Source organism: Panthera uncia (assembly GCF_023721935.1).
Source record: "Panthera uncia isolate 11264 chromosome D3 unlocalized genomic scaffold, Puncia_PCG_1.0 HiC_scaffold_8, whole genome shotgun sequence".
In the NCBI taxonomy this organism is placed as follows: Eukaryota; Metazoa; Chordata; class Mammalia; order Carnivora; family Felidae; genus Panthera; species Panthera uncia.
Genome location: NW_026057586.1, coordinates 63,340,278 through 63,353,725, shown reverse-complemented (window position 1 = coordinate 63,353,725; position 13,448 = coordinate 63,340,278). Strand labels below are relative to the sequence as shown.

The following is a 13,448-nucleotide window of genomic DNA, read 5'->3' as shown; positions in this document are numbered from 1 at the left end:
CTGACTCGCTGTGTGGGCTGCTGTTTCAGGGATATGGGGGAGGTGTGAGCCACCTGCTCACACAGATCACACAGGTCCCACCTGGGCGTATAGAGCCCAAGTCTGCTCAACCAAGCCTGACCACGCTCAGCACTCCATGTGTGAAGACACAGCCACTGCAGAGCTTCTCTGGAGCCAGTCAGTGAGGAGCTTCCATACCACACCCATGCCCTGTGGTTCAAGGAGAAAGACCTGCTCTGCTGCCAGTCAGAGCAACCGGGGTCCTAAGTTGGTGGATCAGGGACCCATTTTTCCAGAGATCTCTTGTGGCAAGGATCTTTTAGGGCATATGCTCAACTCATAAGGCCCATTCCCTGAGGCCACCACAGTGTCAGGCCACAACATTTTTGTACCTTTTTGCCATATCACTTGGCCACAGTTGACTAGCCCTCTTGACACATCCCTATTCTAAGCTAGGCCAGTCAGGTGTTTGCCCTAGGAGCTTGCAATTGGGGTGGACTGAGAGATTTTTATTTTTTAAGTTTATTTATTTTTAGTAATCTCTACACCTAACCTGGGGCTCGAACTCACAACCCCGAGATCAAGAGTCACATGCTCTTCCAATTGAGCCAGCCAGGCATGCTGGCATAGACTGGGAAATTCTGGTGCAGTTTGCACTGAGTGCTAAAAACAAGGGTGGACAGTGTGGAGCATCTCCCCCCGACCCACCCCCCTCTGGAGAGGCAAGAAATCCTGTCTGTAGGACAGAACCGGGAGGGGAGCCCTAGGGCTCTCAGAGATAGCAGCTGGCATGAAACCTGCCAGCTTTCCAGGTCTCTCTGCCAAGTCCTCAAGGGAAAAAGAACATACACCCACCCTGGCCTCAGAGGCACATGTCTAGGGAATGTCCCTGGAGTGGGAGCAGCCCCTTTGGGAACCACTGGTACACTGTGCTAAAGACATCTGACTTTAGCTCCTGTATCTGTATCAGGTATCTGTTGCTATGTAACCACTCCAAGGCTTAAGTGGCTTCAAACAAAGTCATCATTTTTCCTGATGCTGGTGGTTGGCAGGCTCAGCTGGCAGTGGTGGAGATAGTTTCTTGTGTGGCTGCTTTTAGCTGGGGACATGGCTGAGACCAGAACATCCCACATGGCCTCTCCCCCTCTAGGATCTCCCCAAGGCCCCTAACCATTCATTCAGTCCTCTGGCCTGCACTTCCTTACAGCACGGTGCAGCAGCTGGCTTCCTAGAGAGACAAATCGAGAACCACTGGTCCTCTTGCAGCTTTGCTCAGAAGCCCCAAAACAGCATTTCTGTGCCATTCTCTTGGTCAAAGCGAATGGCAATGCCTGCCCAGATTCAAGGGGAGGGAAAATGGAGTCCATGTGTTAATGAGAGAAGCAGCTTACGCTTACAGGGATGGAAGGAACTGTTAGTAGCCATATTTGGAGACCAGCTACTACCCCTCCTCCCCATCCATAGCTGATTTCACCTTGAGCAGTCCCTGGAACCAAGTGGAGCAGATCAGATTTTTTTCTGAACCTGAAGACAAACTGTGGCTGGAAAGCAGAAGTCTGTGGAGACACCATAGTCAGCCCTGAGCATCTGCCAGCTGCGGAAGGCGGTATGCAGTGGGGAGCAGGGAAAGAGAACAGCTCCAGCCATGAAGCTCTGAGAAAGTTGATGGAGAGCCATGTTGGTTTCTCCTATTCCAGTTCTTGGGTCTCTGCTGTACTTGGAATTCTGTCTTTGCCTGTCGGGGAGATTGCTTGCTGTGTCCTAACCACCCTCTGGTCTTACCTGCAGTGGGAAGCTGTTGGCAGCTTTCAGCAGGTGCCTGGCATGATCTGATATATGCTTTTTTTTTTTTTTTTTCAGATTTTATTTTTAAGTAATCTCTACACCCAACCTGGGGCTCAAACTCACAACCCTGAGATCAAGTGTCACACACTCCACCTACTGAGCCAGCCAGGCGCCCCTGATTTTTTATTTTTATTATTTTTAAGTAGGCTCCATGTCCAACTGGGGCTTGAACTCATGACCCTGAGATCAAGAGTCACATGCTCTACTGCTGAGCCAGCCAGGTGCCCTCTGATATATGCTTTTTAAGGTATAAAAAGGTATATATTCTCCCTGTTGGAGAATGACTTGGAGGGGCTGGAGCGATGGAAAGACAGAAATCTGTTAAGAGGCAGTGGTCAATATCTGGAGGGGGGATGGGGTGGCTTGGATTAGGGTGGTGATAAGGAATGCAGGAGAGATGCTTCACAATCTGTTTTAGAGTTAGAGCCACCAATATGTGTTGGATGAGATGCTAGGTATGCGGTAAAGAGAGCAACTGAAGATAAGTCCCAAACGGTTGGGGGGGGGGGGGGGGGGGGGGGGATGGAGGTACCATTACTGAGACTCCCTCTAGGGAGAGGGAGCAGTTTGAGAGAAGAGACCAAGAATTCTGCTTTAGAGATAATAAGTCTGAGATGCTTGTTGGTATCCAAGAGGATATTTTCATTGCTTCCCAGATTACACTCTAGCCCCTCCACCCTGGAGTGGAGGCCCCTCAAGGGCAGGGTCTGCCAATGCCAGGGCATACCTTTAGCAACTTAGACACCCTAAACCCTGAAAGAATCAAGTGTCTTATACCATATGTAATTCAAAATAGAAACAATATTAAACATGAAAACCCCCAAATAACATGTTTCTATAATTAAAATGGCTCTATTCTGGACTTTCTGAACGCAAAATTCTGAATGATTTAATTAAATATAAACTTTTATCCCTGCTTTGTTGCACCCCAAGTGCATGGGTAGTCAGCCCATTGAGCAATGCAGCCCAGAGCCAGTTCCCCAGTGGCCCCTAGCTCAGGGAGTTAAGTCAAGATAAGAATGTTCCATAAATGAATAAATAGTCATATAAGTTTTCCCCCTTGAAGACAGCTGACAGCCCTCTGAGAAGGCAGTGAGACTGGGACCCACTCGTGTCAGAAACCTGGGACACATGGTTACCTACACTTATTTCCCAAAGTCACTTGGTTGGCCAGGGCTCTTATTTCCTAAGAAACCTTGGGGTCTCCTGGTGAGAGAACCTATCATCTTCAATACCACAGATCTCTGCTGCCCTCTGCTGCCCGATAGTCGAATGACCATGTGATTCTGCCCTGGAAAAAGTGAGTGGTCAGAGGAATTAAAAACCCACAAAGTCCAGAGACTGAGGTGACCCATTGTCAGGAAGGCAATGACCGAGTAACTGGGGGATTAACTAATCCCGGGTTCCAGGGAATGAAGAGCCAAGTGATCCAATATCTGAGATACATCGACCTTGTAACCACAAAATCTAGTGGTCCGGCAACCTCAAGACGCTGAAGCTGAGGACAAAGAGTCCGAGAGGAAAGATCGTGATTGAAGCCCGAAGATCCAAGATCAAAGGGCTTTGTGAACACGTACCCGCAGGGTCTTGGATTCCCAGCCTGGTGTCCAGGGTCTCAGCGGCCGCTGGGGGGGGGGGGCGCCCTCACCTACAGCACGACTCCCCAGCTTCTCTCCTACCACTTGGCGCCGTACCAGCCTTCCCTAGGCATCATTCATTGGTGGGTCCTCGGAAGCGTGGACCAATCAAAACCCTCCTCGTGTCTCCAGCCCCCTCCCCAGTTGCCTCTCTGGAAAGCTAGGGGCGAGTCCCTTCCATGCCGACCCAATGGCAGTGCAGGCGGAGAGCCGTGCTGGCTGGCGATTGGCTGCCTCCAGTGCCTCTGTCATTGGCCGATGGCGGAGACGGAAGCGTCCCATGGGCCCGAGCTGCCGGAGCTCGGCCGGGGCGATGTGGAGCGCGGGCCGCGGCCGAGCTGCCGGACCGGCGCTTGTAGGGCTGCTGCTGACTCTCTTGGTGCCAGGCAGCGGTGCCGCCAAGACCGGCGCGGGGCTCGTGACCTGCGGGTCGGTGCTGAAGCTTTTCAACACGCAGCACAGGGTGCGGCTGCACTCGCACGATATCAAATACGGATCCGGTGCGCAGAGGCCCGTGAATGGGGCATCGTCAGGGGGCGGAGCCCGGGGCTGGGAGTCTGAAGGCTGGGTGGTCGTGGGGAGTCTGCAGAGCCATTGGTCTGGGTGTCACCAGGGAGCCTCACTGGCCGCCTGAAGTTGCTGGGGGGCCCAGGGGGACAAGGACCGGCGGTTTTAAGGGGGTCGTTGGGATATTGGGAGCGAGGAGGGTCGTCCAGGAGCTGCAGGCTAAGGGACTTGAGAGTTCAGCCAGAGACCAAGGGCCAGGGATTGGGGCTGGGAGTGAGCCCTTGGGGTCCCAGGGTTGAGGTTGTTGGGAAAGTTTATGGTGTCCGAGTCAAGTATAGGGAGTTCAGAGGTTGACCGCAACCTCGCGGTGGGGTGGGGTGTCGCCCCACAGGCAGCGGCCAACAGTCGGTGACTGGCGTGGAGGCGTCTGACGACGCCAATAGCTACTGGCGGATCCGTGGCGGCTCGGAGGGCGGGTGCCCGCGTGGGTCCCCGGTGCGCTGCGGGCAGGCGGTTCGGCTCACGCACGTGCTCACCGGTAAGAACCTACACACGCACCACTTTCCGTCGCCGCTGTCCAATAACCAGGTGAGTGGCCGGCCGGGAGAGGTTACTTGTGTTGCGGGGGGAGGGGGGGGGTGCAGGGACAGAATCTAGACTCCTCTCAGTGACTCTGAGCCTGAGCACTACCTCTGCCGGCGACTGACAGGAAGAGAGATCAGGCTGGATAACTTATTCTCCTGGGGGTGAGTTGGACCCAGGAAGAGGATCCATAAGGTCTTTGGGGTGGGGAACATGAAAGCCAGCAGGGGATGAGGAACTCAGGCTGGGTCAGGAAGGATGAGTAGGAGTCCTCTAGGCCACAGAGGAGAGACTAGCGGCTTTGCAGGCCTGGGGAAGAGCTTGTGCTCCAATGGAGTTCACTGGAACTTGGGGAGGGAGAGGTAGAGGGGTGGAGTTGGGGTGGGAGGGGTTTGTGGGGTTAGGGACTGAGTGCTTAGGGGACTTGTCAGAAGAAAAAGTATGAAATTGAGTGAGGGGTTGTTGGACATCATGTTGAGTGAGTCTCAGAGAGGTTAGGAAGGGGAACATGGAGAGAGGAGGAGGCTTTAGCTATGCGGGGGCCTGTGATCACTGCGCAGACAGATGGGGTAGGGTGGACGTGTATTTGAAAAGCCCTTGCTGGGGAGAGCCTACTGGGTGCTGGGAGTGGCGGTTGTAGTGTCCCATTTTGCAGCTATGGAAGCTAAGCTCAGAAAGGTACAGGGAAGGACCCAAGGCCCAGTGTTCTGGGTGTGAGGTTGTTGCCAGACAAGTGACCACAGGGGACTCTGTGCCTTCTGTGGTGAACACTGTCCATCTGCCTCCTGCACCCATAGGAGGTGAGCGCCTTTGGGGAAGACGGTGAGGGTGACGACCTGGACCTGTGGACGGTGCGCTGCTCAGGGCAGCACTGGGAGCGAGAGGCTGCCGTGCGCTTCCAGCACGTGGGCACCTCCGTGTTCCTGTCGGTTACCGGGGAGCAGTACGGGAGCCCCATCCGTGGGCAGCACGAAGTGCATGGTATGTCCAGTGCCAATACACACAATATGTGGAAGGCCATGGAAGGCATCTTCATCAAACCCAGTGTGGATTCCTCTGCAGGTCACGATGAACTCTGAGTGCCATGGATGGGTGGATGGAGGGCAGAAGGGTGGGGCATCTACAGGACCACTCTTGGTGGAGACTTTGGGTTTGTAGGGGTTTTCAAGTGCCTTTGTGATTAAAGAATGTTAGTCTGTGATTGTGTTTTGCTGTGAGCCTTGGGGTGGCCAGGAGGTACCCAGCTTCCCTGACTGGTTCACTATCTCTTCCTTAGTGCAAAACCCCTTGTCTCCAGCACGGAATGACAGCTAAACCTGTCCAAACCTTGATGCTCTTTCATGTACTCCAGCACTGCCCTGGGCCATCACAACACCCTTCTCTATCCTTAGATGCTCTAATAGCAAGTGACCCCAGTTTCCTAGCCCCTGAGCTTCATCAATCTTCTGTTAAGGGCTATGACCAGGGCCAGGGCCTCAGCAGGATGAACAGTAGGCCCACTGCCTGCCAGCTAGAATGAAGCACAAGTTCTCCAGCGCCCTCATCCCTTGAGGTGGGTCCCTGTTCTCCTGGCACGTCTCCTCTAGCATTTGTGGCAGTCTTGACATTTGTCTTCGATTCAGCACCAAGCCAAGACTGCCCATCTGTTGGAAATTAACATCACAAGTTCCCTCACTCTTGGTGCAAATGGCACCCCTCACACCCTAGCCTGCCTGGGTATGTGGGCATCTCTAGCCCCCATTACAACCTTCCAGGGTCCCAAGGAGATTACAGAACTTCAAAAGATATTGCAAGGGAAAGTAACCACAAAGAACTGCTACCTGCAGATATCTGAGAAGGCTTCCTGGAAGGACAGTCACAATTTGGGCAAGCAAAACATTGCAACTTAAAGGCAGGAACAATAAATAGGAGGGCCCTAATGAAGGGAACAGTTAGTTTTGCTGGTGTGTAGGTGACCTCTAGAGGTTATGGTGGAGACTACAGGCTTCCTGGATTTGCTAAACTTGGCCCAGGTGTGGCTGTTTATATAGGAGGGGAGGGGTTTAAGGGAGCTGCTGGGGGTAGAGAGTGACACTTTTCCTGAATGAGAATACAAGAGCCCAAGGAGATGCTGGGAGTGGCAACTGGTTGGAAGAGGCTTGGAGGAATGTGGGCAGAGCACACTGCAGGTGAGAAATCTGTTGGCGTTATGGGGGTGGGAGAATAGCTCTAGCCAATTGTGAGACTTGAGGGGAGGTGGGTCACATGTAGGTGCTGAACCATTACTTCTCCACCCTCCCAACCCATGAGCTCCTGCTCTGGTCAAACACAGAGCTCCTGACCCCTCCACTGCCAAACCTCTCAAACACTGTCTACAAGTTTAACCTCCTCTCCCATCACCCACCTGACCTGTGACAGGATTGGAGTACAACTAGATTAATAGCAGAATCAAACAGTGCACAGCACATAGGAATCCTTGGGGAACCAAGGCTGAAGCTGTGGGAGCATATAAGATAGCTTCAGACAGAATGCAGGACAAGACCAAAAATTAAATTGCGGTAGCAGTAGAGCACTCATTTATTGAACACTGTCAGGTGCTGGGCCAAGGATTTACACAGCATCTCATTTGCTCCTGGCAACAACCCTGAAGCAGGCTCAATTATCATCTTAATTTTGCAGAGGAGGCAGCAAGTTGGTAAAGATTCAAACCCAGCTCTGCCTGCCTCAAAAACATTTACTCTCAGCCATTGGACTGAGAATAAAATGGGGGGCGGGGGCGGTATGGGAAGGGACAGAAGCAATGTAGCCTAAGCATCGCCCGCCTACACACACACACGCGCGCGCGCGCGCGCGCACACACACACACACACACACACACACACACACACACACTGCAGCTGTGTGAGGGCCAATGTATATCCTTTTGGGTCATCAGCCTCGGTTAGGCACTTAATGAATGCTTATCTACAAAATGTACCCAGGTCGACACCCACTTCCCCATACCTCCCACAGATCCACAAGGCTCCCTGGGCTCCAGGACCGGATCTCTGAAGCTCAGACCTAACCGGCTTGCTTCAGGCAAACCCCGTTCTGGTCAAGCAGGACGATTAGGTGGGGTTTGGTGGGGAGGGGAGCTACCCAGCCGGGAAACCCAATGCAGCTGAATATCAAATCCGGGAGACACAGGGAGGGATGTGAGCACGCAAAACGAAGCAGCTCGGCTCCACAGCAGGCTAGACACAGGTTTCAGGGTTTCAGGATTCTTAGGATCGCAGCCCTCTTCCCAGCGAGCTCAGCTGCGCGGACGCCCCCCCCCGCCCCAGACTTCCAAGAGCTCTCGCGGGCGCTGCTCCTAAACTCGCGGAGACTGGAGCCGAGAAAAGGCGGGTAAAATTCCTTTTGATAAGTTATGAATGAGGAGAAAGTGTTTGTAGTACTCATTGTTAAAACCACCGAGCCTGGGACTTGGCCTGCGCCCGGCCAATGCAGGCCCGGAGGCTATTTTGAAATCGCTCCGGTTTTAGCCAATAGGCGTGCGGGAAGAGAAGCCCCGCGTTGGCTCCGGCCAATGAGCGCGGCGTTATGCTAAGAAGCCGGGGGCCGGGCCCCGCCGACTGTCAGCGGGTTAAAGATGGAGCCGGTGAGCAAGAGGGCGCCACGAGGTGCGGGGTCGCCCTGATGGGTACGAGGGGAGCGAACAACCGCTAAGACCTTTCTCCTGCTAACCTTCCGCGTCCTGTCCTGGCCTGGTTCGAAAGGTGTGTCCCGCCGCGCGAGTAGCAGGGTCCGAGGTGGAGAGCACAGGCAGGGCGGCCCTACCCGGTGGGACTGTGCGGAGGGGCGCAGCCCGGATCCCTGGCGCCTTCTCCGCAGGGGACTCCAGCAGGGCGGGAAGCCCCCCCTCGTTCTTTTGCTTCGCTCTGGGCCTCCAGGCAGATAATCTTTAGGACTGAACACGGAGCGGAGTTGGGGACTAGGGGCCAGGGAAGGGGGCGTAAGCCGACAGGGGCGCGTGGATCGGAATGGGGCCACCCTCCTTCTCTTGCAGCCCTGGGTCGAGTGAGGGAGTAGGGTCGTCGGGGTGTACCCACCCTCGCTCCGTGCACGAGTGGGCTTCGGACTGCGGTGGAGCGCGGGCCCCTCTCCTTTGTGTGTTTACCCCCTCTCCCGTCCTCTCCCGCTCCTGGGTTGGAGCTACCCCTCAGTCTGGGGTTTCTCCCGCACCGCAGTGTGGAGAGTGCCTGGGGAAAGTCCCAGACCTTCTGACTATCTCCAGGACAGCAGCCCTGTTGAAATCCTCTTCCCCTCCCTGTGGTCTTGAACAGGGATTCTAGCCCCACCCACCCACGGTTGAGCTTCCCGCTCTGCACTTACTGGGGACCATGCGGGTCTCCCCTGCTGGCCCCAGCTGCTCTGACGAGGTTGCACTACTGTGCTCTGAGAAGCAGTGCAATGATATTGTCAAAGCATCTGGGACCAGCCTTGGGGACCCCCCCCCTTCCCCACACCACAACCCTCCTCAGGCCGGGCCCCTTGGGCCTGCAGGCCCTCCCCTCCCCCCACCTCCCTCCCCAGCTCACTCCCTTCTCCATGGAAACTTGAGATCCTGGCCAGGCCCGGGCCTCTAGGGTCAGAGGGCACCCTTCCCCCAGGCCTCGGGGCCCCACCCCAGTGGGCCTACATTCCAGATCTCAGATCCTCACCGACCACCACCAGGAGAGGCGCTGGCAGGCCTGCCTGACACTCTTTCCCTGTTGCACTACTGTGGGCCACTGGGAAGCAGTGCAATGATGAAAGGGCATCGGTCAGGCCCAACCCACCACCCACAGTGTCTGAGGGGAGGGAGTTTTGCTGCCTCGCTCCACTTCCTAGCAGGAGCAGGTGTGGAACTGGGCTGGACCCTCCATCAGAGGATTAGGTGAGTGCAGAACTGGGGGATCATCCCACAAATTCTCCTTCTGGGATATTGCTGGACAGGAGCAGGGGCAGAGGCCCTGGGATCAGAAAAACTCTGGTTTGAAGAGGATCTTTCCACACCAACTCCCTGGGTAAGACTGGGGACTCCAGGTTTGGTCAGGGCTTTGTGGAGAAATGAAGATTCACTGTATTGCATGAAGGGTATGCCAGGGTCTGGCTCAGACCCAGCTCAACCTTGACCATGTGCAGATGAACTGCACCCAGGCCTCCCTGAGGGCTTGGGGAGGGTCAGGCTCTGGAGAGAACATTGTCCTGGGATCTTAGGAGCAGCACTATCTGGGCTGGGTGGGTGGACTTGGGATATGCAGACCACAGGTGATGCCCATCAACCATGTCAGCTTGTTTTCTTACAGGGAGGTGTGCTGCCCTGAGACTGCAGAGGGGACCAAGAGATGCCTGGCATGCCCATCCTAACAGCTACAATTAAAGGGACTGTCAAAGAGCCAGGCCCCAGGCATCCTCGTAGGGCGGGCTCCACCATCAGGACCTAACACAATGCAAAAGGCTTTTCTGTGCCCAGTGACAGTTATTCAAGCCTGTCTCCTTTAAGAGGAGGACCAGGTTTCCAGATGGGCCTTTGGGAATACCCCTCACTCCTGGCTGAGCACATCAAGATGCCAGCTTCACCCCACCCTGAGGGTAGAAGCCCGGGCATGCATGCTTGGAGGTGGCCATCCTTCTGTGTAGATTCTGTGCCCACTGCCTGGAGACTCTCATACATCTGTCTCTCGCCCTTGCTGGGGGATGTTTGTGAACTCAGGGTTCTGCTCAAATGTTCCGTCCTAGGGGAAGCCTTTCCTGGGCTCCACAACATCCAATATTCCTCCAGCAGAGCATGTTAGATTGAAATTTCTCCTTGTGGCTGAAGTCCTCATTAGACCCTGAGGGCAGGGACAATATCCCTTTTTATATCTCTCTTGGCAGTGCCTGGCACAGAGGAGGGGACTGATACAACTTAAAAAAATACAAATAAGTACATAAAGTGTAAAGTATTATTAGCAGAACATGGGGGAAGATTAATTAGGGGTCTACTCTACCCCTCAGAGGATGCTTCTGCTGTTTATAAAAAGGCACATACTACATATTTCAAAGTAAAGTCTCATTTTAAGTTACACAGGGTCAGGAAGCAGGATGAAGATTTGAACCCAGGTGTATCTAAGTCTATTTGTCCTCCTAGGCTAGAACATTTTTCCTCCTTGGTTGTTTCCATCTTGCTCTCTGACCTCAAAGCAGGAGGAAGTGAGGGCCCGATGTTGGGGACAGCAGAGCCTAGAGGGTTGGTGGCTTGGTGGTGGGAGGTGAAAATTGTCTAGACTTATCAGGTACACTCCATGGATTGTTGGGGGTGAAGGGCGGTGGAGGTAATAGGAAGGAAGCAATCCAGGGTGCACCCCCCTGTTAGTGGTTGGGGTGGATGGTGGTGTCATCGCTGACCAAGTAGGAGAGGAGAAAAGAAGCAGGTTTGGGGTTGGGAGAGAAGAACCTATATGCCAATCTTATGTGTGCATCATGAGATGCCCCCAAAACTTCCCCATCGGACACTTGGATGTGGTTCTAGAACTCAAGGAAGGTCTGAGCCTGAGATATAAGTTAGGGTGAGTTAAGTCAGCCCTGAGTTGGAACCTCAGAGTGAGCTAAATTGTCCAAGATGGTACCATGAAGATAGGACCTTCTTAAAGCCATAAGGAGCAGCTAGATGCTGAAGAGGCAACATAAAGTATTGAGCAAAGTAACACAAAGTATTGAGTTATACAGGGGAAGAGAGAAGATAGAAGCTGGGGAGGGTGGGTGGATTTGATACTGGAGAGCAGGGAGCTCCAGTGGCGCAATCGGTTAGCGCGCGGTACTTATACGACAGTGCGAGCGGAGTGATACTGGAGAGTAAATCAGGGGTGGAAGAGTGAAGTCTGGGGCAGATGAGTCAGGGGCTGAGTGAAGTCCTTGGGGTGTTGTCTACAGACCGCAAGGAGAGATGGTGAGCTGCCGGAACAAGGAGGAGTGAGGGCCTAAAAAAGAGTTTGGGTGCGGACCATGTTCTCTGCGTGCCATGGCCCGCTCCCTCATCAAGTCTTGCGGGACCCCATCAGGACCAGTGTTCCGCCGCGCGCGCGTGAGTGTTCGCCCCGTCGAAGGCGCCAGAGCGCATGCCCAGAGCAGCGGGCATTGTCACGTGCGTCCCCCTCGCGCGGATTGGCCCCCTGCTAGAGAGCTCCAGGGGGATTGGCTAGAACGGTCGGGGCGGTGGCTGCGGCTCGCGGAGAGAGGCTGCGTTGGCTCGGCGGCTGTGGGAAAGAGAGCAGGTGGGTCCCGGCGGCCCCCGCCCCTACTGGCCCCGGCCCGCCCTCGGCGACCGATCCCGGGCCCTCGGGAGCTGCCCCTCTCTCCTGGCCCGAGGCGGGTGGGAGTCGGCGCGCCTGGAGCCTCGGTGGCCCCGCCCCCAGGCCACCCGAGCCAGCCCGCAGCCCCTCTCGGATGGAGGTCCTTGACGAGTTCGACAGCGAGTTCTCCCAGAGCGTGACCTTCTGCCAGCTCATCTCCGAGGAGGACTTCGAGAGGCAGGCGGCCACCTACACTGAGCGCGCGCTGCGCCGCCTCTTTCGCAGCATCGACCGCAACCCCGCGCTGGCCGAGAGGGTGGTGCGCAAGGGCAAGCTGGCCGAGTACGAGGGGCGCGGGCTCCTCTCCTTCCTCTGGGTGCGAGTCCGCCGGTGGGGCTTCGGGGGATGGGGCGGAGCTCTGAGGACTGGAGGTTTGGAGCGGGTGTGGGGAGGGCCGTCGGGCGTAGGTGAAGCTGCAGGGTAGGGTCTTCCAGGAGGCCCAGGAGGCCCAGCGTGGGGAGTGCTGTAGGCAGCTGTGTCACCTCTCCCGCTTCTTACTGCCCTGCCTCTCCCCTTGTAGGCGAAGTTTTTCTGTGCAGTCCAGGGGGAGCTGAATTGTTGCAACAGCATGGGTGCCCTGGAAATGCACCAGCGCCTGGAACAGCTGAAGAGGAGCATCCACCGCGTGCACCTCTACTCCCAGGGTGAGAGTCAATCTCTGCCAGCACACCTGACTTAGGATCCCTGATCCCTGATCCTGTGCTTGGTACGTTTTCGATTGTTTGGTGTTTATTTTTTGTCTTTATTATGCAAACGAACATAAACAAAACTGGAGACTGCAGTGAACACTCAGATACTGGTCTCCCTTCAGCTTCTGCAATTATCCCCATATTGCCATGCTTGCTTCATCCCCCCTTTTCTTTTTCTGGAGCATTTTAGGGGAAATCTCAGACATCATTGTATTCTTCAATACTTTAGAATGCTTTTTTAGATATTAAAAAAAGACATTTTGTGGGGCGCCTGGGTGGCTCAGTTGAGTGTGTCTTCCGCCCAGGTCATGATGTCATAGCTCGTGGGATTGAGCCCCAAGTCAGGGTCTGTGCTGACAGCTCAGAGCCTGGAGCCTGCTCTGGATTGTGTGTCTCCCTCTCTCTCTGCCCCTCCCCTGCTCATGCTCTGTCTCTCAAAAATGAGTAAACATTTAAAAATTTTTTTAAAAAGATATTTTGTAATCACAGTGTTACCCCAGACATAATTGACAACAGTTCCATAATATTAGCTGATACTTAGTTTGGTGTTCAGCCTCTGACTTTCCATTACTAGGATGGCTATATACTTTGTGTCCACATTAGGACATTTGTGAGAGTGAAATGGAAGGGGCCACTTTAATGACCACACAGGGATGGCAAATGAGTATAGTGGCCACATCTGTTGAAACCTCTTGAGATGGGATGCCCTCACTTTTGTCCCCCCTGCCATCAACTTGAAGAACTGTGTTGTCCTTTGGGGTAATCCACTTAATGGGTTTATATCTGTTGTTATGGCTCATTGGTGTTGTTTGTTTTATTCCCCTCTGCCTCTGTGTGTGTGTGTGTGTGTGTGT

The 13,448-nt window shown here is 54.5% G+C and overlaps 2 protein-coding genes across 4 annotated transcripts in view; both read left to right on the top strand.

The window, feature by feature from the left end:
* The first annotated feature begins 3,766 nt into the window (after positions 1-3,766).
* Positions 3,767-5,772, top strand: SDF2L1 (stromal cell derived factor 2 like 1). Its single transcript, XM_049620557.1, has 3 exons — positions 3,767-3,982; positions 4,381-4,577; positions 5,369-5,772. The coding sequence occupies exons 1-3, from the start codon at positions 3,796-3,798 to the stop codon at positions 5,648-5,650; spliced, it is 666 nt and encodes a 221-aa protein (XP_049476514.1). The 5' UTR covers positions 3,767-3,795; the 3' UTR covers positions 5,651-5,772.
* A 5,963-nt stretch (positions 5,773-11,735) lies between these two features.
* Positions 11,736-13,448, top strand: part of LOC125914887 (uncharacterized) — a 9,761-nt gene continuing 8,048 nt past the window's right edge. Inside the window, exons 1-2 of one of the 3 annotated variants that reach the window (XM_049620543.1) lie at positions 11,736-12,221; positions 12,426-12,549. In XM_049620543.1, coding sequence (XP_049476500.1) covers positions 12,000-12,221; positions 12,426-12,549 — 346 coding nt within the window. In that variant the 5' untranslated portion in view covers positions 11,736-11,999. The remainder of the gene's footprint in view (positions 12,222-12,425; positions 12,550-13,448) is intronic. The other 2 variants (XM_049620542.1, XM_049620541.1) reach the window with 2 other exon arrangements.